Genomic DNA, 5,752 nt, shown 5'->3' with positions numbered 1-5,752 from the left:
CTGACACCAGACACCTGGGTCACAAAGTCAGACACACAAACACACACGGGAGATGACCAGGCTGTGCTAAATATGCTGGTCTGGACTAAGACTGTCTGATCTGGGCCTTCACCCTCAAAACCCTGTGTATGGATGGTAAAATTATGTTCCTATCTAGTGACTGATTTTATACACCCTGTATTGTATATCCGTCCTTAGTGTTTCATCAGCACTTGACACTTTCCCAAGGCAATGTCTTCCATCATGTTTGTCGCTGCTATCACCTTTTTGCATCATTCAAAGGGAAACGATGATAGTATCAAGGTAAGACTGAAACACGTTTAAACACAGTTTAACTGAAACAGAATGTCAGTCATGTAGGCATGAGTATTCCTATCGGTTTGAAAATATTTTCTAATATGTGGACCACTCGATGAAATGTGACAATGATTTAATCTTTTAAGAAGCACATCTTGCCAAAGAACACTTTCTTTATAATTTTCGAAATAGTGAAATGTCTCATGAGAATGGTCACAAAAACCGACAAGTAAATGGCTGGTTTGAGATTAAAAACCTCCAAAAGTGTCCACATGTATGGCAAAAAAAAGTGTAATATTGTTTTAATATTCGCTATAATGTGCCATATATGCTTTTTTATTACTGTAATCATACAATACCATTTCTGAAAAAGATTTTCATTTCAAGATCATGGACTTCTACTGTATAACATGGAATGAACCATTTTGTTTGCTGAGCAATCAACAAAGACATTTTAGCCTCTTGTCCTTGTTGTCCCCCATCAATTGTTTTTACCGAACAGTTTAGAAAGACTGAAACTGTCATATGCACAGTCTCTCTGAGTCCAGTATCCTCTGTGAAGACTGATTTCTTCTCATCTGACTTACACTTCTGACCACTGTCAGCACCCTACTGCATCTCTGGTCCAGTAGTCCTCTACTCCGTTCCTGGCTCGGGGGCCTAATGGTCTGTCCACAACAACCCTACGGCAGGGATGTCCAGCCTTTCTGAACATCCCCAACTTGTGTGAGCCTGGCTCACAGCAACCGTTTACAATGAGGAGAAACTTTAGGAGCAACGGTTGGATATTCCCTACAGGCAGCACTTCCAGGGTGGACAACAGCAGCAGCAGAGCTGCCTCAGTGGGTTCTTCTTCTTGTACCTGGCGGCCATCTTGAACTTCTCATTGGTGACCACCACGTAGTCCTGGGTCTTCTCTACGTTGGTCTGGATGTGGTCGATGTAGCCCCCCTGCTCCTCCACCAGCAGGAACACATCCATGAACAGCTCCTTCAGCTCCTTCATGTTGCTCTCCAGGTTCAGTAGCTCCTGGTTGAGGGAGACACAGTAAGATGGGGCTGTTAGTGAAATAAGTTATATTAGGCTCATTGATACAAAGTCTATTTCCCAAGGAATAATTTCAAGTTATCCATGAAAGTGGCTTCTTATTTATAGGATAAGCGTTTTTAAGTTAGGTAAATAGACCATCAGTAACGCTTTATCCCGATTAGTCCTGCAGTACCTTATGACGTTGTTCGATTTCAGACAGCTGTGTTCTGGTTATCTTGGCATCGTTCAGCAAATTCTCGTTGAAGACATCCCACTTCCCCGTAGCGACCATTTCATCTACTTCCTCCTCAGTGACCACACGTCCAGACACCTCCAGCTGCCGAACGATGAAGTGTTTACACCGCTCCTGCTTGGTCAGCAGGCTGTCGTTGTACTGGCGCATCACCTTTGAGCACGAACGATAGCAAATTCAACTTGGACTCTTCAGGAAAAACTAGAGTGTAAGGGAGCTGTTAACAATTGTGGGTTCATGCATGCTAAATACGCTGTTGATGATCCAATCCCTCTAGTCAAAATTGTTCTTTAATTGCCATGCAAGCCAACCTGTTGGAAGCGTCTATGCAGTGCTGCATTTTGGGACTGTTGGATTCGTGTCACGGCTGCAGCCGGCCCGTGCTGTGCCTCTGTGCGTTCTGCCTGCTTGGAGAGGGCTTCTAGACGTCGATGTAGACTCTCAGCCTGCAGCTTTATGTCCCGTGTCACACCGCTCTCCTTCTTCATCACACTGAAGCGACGCATGGTGGCCACCAGGCTCTTCTGCTGCTGGCTGAACTTCAGCACCTGGAGAGAAAGGAGAGGAGATCACAATCAAGTGCCCCCAAAGCGTATTGCTGCGTGTCTCGTGCGTGCTGCTGCATGGAGACTTTACTCACTTCCGTCTCCAGCTCGGTGAGGTTGTCACGGATGTGCTGGGCCTCGGACAGGAAGTTTTCCAGGACGGGTTCCTCTTCGAACATTACCGCCTGGGGAGCCATGACCCCGAGCCCTGCTGGGTCCTCTGTTTCGTCCTCCCCTGGGAACGGGCTGTGGTCCATCTCACTGCCAGCCTGTCGGAACTCCTGGGCCCTCTGGCGAAGCTCTGCCAGACGGTCCCTCATGTCAATGCCTTGGTGGAGCTCGCTCCAGAGGACACAGTCTCTCAGCAGAGTCTTCCTGGTGGAGCTCGCTCCAGAGGACACAGTCTCTCAGCAGAGTCCTCCTGGTGGAGCTCGCTCCAGAGGACACAGTCTCTCAGCAGAGTCCTCCTGGTGGAGCTCGCTCCAGAGGACACAGTCTCTCAGCAAAGTCCTCCTGGTGGAGCTGGCTCCAGAGGACACAGTCTCTCAGCAGAGTCCTTCTGGTGGAGCTCGCTCCAGAGGACACAGTCTCAACAAAGAGGTATCCTGGTGGGACCAGACGATTTGTCTCAGAGTTTTACCGCTTTTTAAGCCCTGTAGTAAGGTAGATATAAGGTTAGATCCTTCTTAAATTCAACTGTTAAGTCTTGATTTTGGCCAGAGTTGGCATTCAATTCCTTGAGTGCACAATATGAACTCAAGTTTAGGCTACGGACTGTATTCTCGCATGTCAACTCAGAGCCAATGCTTAGTCATTGTTTATTTACACCATCATTGATGATGCATGTGTATATTCTCAACAATGATTAAGGATGTCTATGGCTGTTAGCCTTTGGTCTGCTGTGTAGCTCCATTTGTACCAGGCCTGGGAGAGATAGATGGGTAGCGGAGTTTATCTCTGACATCAGTGAATCAAGTTCAGCTTTTTTTCCCATGAGAAGTTGTGTTGTTTATCTTTTAGCGTTGAGGCATTTCCCTTCACCAGCGTCTGTCTCTGAAATAATGATTACCCTCAGAGCGGCGACCTTCTGATACACTCCCACTCTGACAGATCCCTCCGCAGTTTGGAATTAAACCAGACTTGTTGTGGCGCTGTGGCTGATGAATATTGAAAACATTTGAAATATGTCAAAGCAGTTTCTCGAAGTCATAAATGTAGCCGACACAGCAAATCTATGAGAAACCTGGTAATCTCCAAGTGAAAACAGTTCTGTAAAGCAGGGTGCTAGAGATTAGGTGTGCTTTTGTTACAAAGAGACTGAGGTTCCTTCTGAGGTCACAGTTACTTCCCCTTGTGTTGTGGCTTAACATAAATGACCCTAATCATGTGGGAGTGATGTTCGGGTGCGGTAGAGATAGTGTTGGGCTGGAATGAAATGCTGCAAATGCAAACTATTTCATAACCCGATGGATTTTGAATAGAAATACAGAATAAAAACGTGTTAGGTACGTGTTTGTGTGTGGTGTAACTATTACAATCTCCTCACAGGCAGAGCTTATGAATATAACTGTGGTCATTGTTCTCAGCCCTGAGACCTTAGCCATGGTAATACTAGGTGGGAGACCAACATGGTTGGTAGACCAACAACATTCTGAACCCACTTTCCCTCTCTCTTTCCCTCTTGCTCACTCTCCTTCCAACTGTTTCCCCCTCCCTTTTCTGTGTGTCCTACAAGGAGAGCTGTTTACAAAATTGCTCAACTCAGTTAAGGTGCAGTGTAACTTGATTTTCAGTTGAAAACTAAGGCAGGGACAAACCCATAGCAGTTTCCAGCCACAACTTGGCTCTGTTCATATGATCCCATGAATTCAGATTTCAGAGATTTTACAAGAGAACTGCCTGTGTTGACATTTCTCCCCTCAATGCAGGTGTACAGCCTAAAAAGGGAACAGCTAAATGGGCTGTTCCATCAGTAGATGTAGTTACGGAGAGTTATTTCTTCATTAGCTGTTTTCACAGTGTGTATTTACTACGTATTAGTTTTCTTTTTCACTTCATACTTTACACTTTCACATTACATTTATCAAACGAGTGTACGAGCTTTGAATCTACTGAGAAACGGTTGGATAACAACAGTTTGATTATTTTTTTTATTATATTTACCTTATGATTGTTGGTTGACTGTGAAGTTGCTTTTTTTAGAGGCTGCCCTTATTCAGAGTTGACCAGGAATAGAACAAGCACTTGATCCAATCCATGAGACAAATATTCCTTGTTCAAATAAAGTCCTCTTGCTAAATATTTGCTCCTCAGATCATCCTTCAGTTTCTTCAAACTCTCTACTCCTTGCCACAGCCACACATTAGTGTGTGAGTGTTTTCCGGGTTACACCTCCAAGTACAACAGTTAGTCAAGACTGTTACACTCACAGAACAACTTCTTCACTTCCCAGGGAAATCAGGTTCTGCCGGTGTCTGGCCACTCCCCTTTCTCTCAGAAAGACTTTCCTTCCACCAATCAGTCTCAGACTCCCAGCTCATTCGCCTATCTGGAGAAGTGAAAGGTGAGGTGATTAAGTCAACAGGAGAGAGCAGAGCACACTCCTGCTCTCATACGGTGAGGGGACAATAGCCTCGAACAAACAGTAGAGTCATGTATGGTGTCGAACAATAGAAGAACCCTGTTGTGTCTAGTGGATCAGCCCACCTGCTCCAGGCTGTACATTTCTCTGTGACTCGGTGCTGAGTGTGGAAGGCCCTGGTGTGGGGCCTATTGTGTTTCTCAGGCCTCAGCGGGCCTGTTGAGCACCTCTGACTGATTGTTTCTGACAGGGCCCTGAATTCCTGGAGCCTTTTAGGAGGGAAAGGACATGGGGATAAACTCAACACACACTACCAAAAAGGCAGTTTGAAGTCATACAATTAGTGATTGAAGGGGTGGATTGAGTTGACTTTTAAAAAACGTTTTTTAATGCCCCTGAGAATGTTAGTTTTCAATTAACTATTGACGAAGGAACATTGTTGAGTTTGTGGTGTGATAAAAAAAATGGTGGGATAGAATAAACCTAGAAAGAGGAGCTTATGAATTATGAGTGACTCGGTCATTACTTGCGGTTTGTGTTTTGACAACAAACAATTACTTTGCACTGTATACACACAAACAAGTAGACATATTCATTCCCATTAGTGAATGACAGGAAGACTGATATACACCTCACAACCATCACCCTACTACATTAACCCCTCTCTTTCTCTCTTGTTGCCTCCATGCATCTCAGGCTAGCTAACAAGCAGGACCGCTACAAGGTTTTGGGACGGGATAAACTGATGCAGCTCTCTCACTGGATAGGCTCACCAAAATGTACAAATGCCCATGCAACGGTAAGTGCTTTTCTCAGAAGTTGTGACTTGCCGTGTCGAGACAGTGGACACGTCCATCAAAGGACTAGAGTGACTAATGGAATGCATCTCTTTAGACTACCAGGTCTTCTGTGAGCGTGTGCAGATGGACACACAGAACCATAGGACCTTACAGGATCAAAATATACACAAGTAGCAGAGAAACCAGCGAAGAAGAGCGGAAGAATGAGACAAAGAGGAGCGAGGATAGGGGAAACTGTATGAAGTCA

General features: G+C 45.1%; 1 protein-coding gene across 2 annotated transcripts; it reads right to left on the bottom strand.

Annotated features, from left to right (window-relative positions):
- Positions 1–451: 451 nt before the first annotated feature.
- Positions 452–4,513, bottom strand: stx19 (syntaxin 19). Of its 2 annotated transcripts, none has more exons than XM_067259611.1 (5): positions 4,288–4,513; positions 2,220–3,393; positions 1,891–2,127; positions 1,520–1,732; positions 452–1,326 (listed from the first exon to the last, which is right to left on the bottom strand). In XM_067259611.1, exons 2-5 carry the CDS (start codon positions 2,442–2,444, stop codon positions 1,090–1,092), a joined length of 912 nt encoding a protein of 303 aa, XP_067115712.1. In that variant the 5' UTR covers positions 2,445–3,393; positions 4,288–4,513; the 3' UTR covers positions 452–1,089. The 2 variants fall into 2 exon arrangements, with proteins under 2 accessions (XP_067115712.1, XP_067115704.1); XM_067259603.1 differs by having other exon boundaries at positions 2,220–2,777.
- Between the last annotated feature and the right edge of the window lie 1,239 nt (positions 4,514–5,752).

This window comes from Osmerus mordax, chromosome 2, assembly GCF_038355195.1.
Source record: "Osmerus mordax isolate fOsmMor3 chromosome 2, fOsmMor3.pri, whole genome shotgun sequence".
NCBI lineage: Eukaryota > Metazoa > Chordata > Actinopteri > Osmeriformes > Osmeridae > Osmerus > Osmerus mordax.
This window is presented reverse-complemented; position numbering and strand designations above follow the sequence as displayed.

Excerpts from the sequence above, each read along its gene's own strand:
- stx19 (XM_067259611.1), bottom strand. The coding sequence starts at position 2,444 with ATGAGGGACCGTCTGGCAGAGCTTCGCCAGAGGGCCCAGGAGTTCCGA. Across the intron at positions 2,128-2,219 it reads TCACCGAGCTGGAGACGGAA|GTGCTGAAGTTCAGCCAGCA; the intron begins GTGAGTAAAGTC and ends CTTTCTCTCCAG. Across the intron at positions 1,327-1,519 it reads AAATCGAACAACGTCATAAG|GAGCTACTGAACCTGGAGAG; the intron begins GTACTGCAGGAC and ends TCCCTCAACCAG.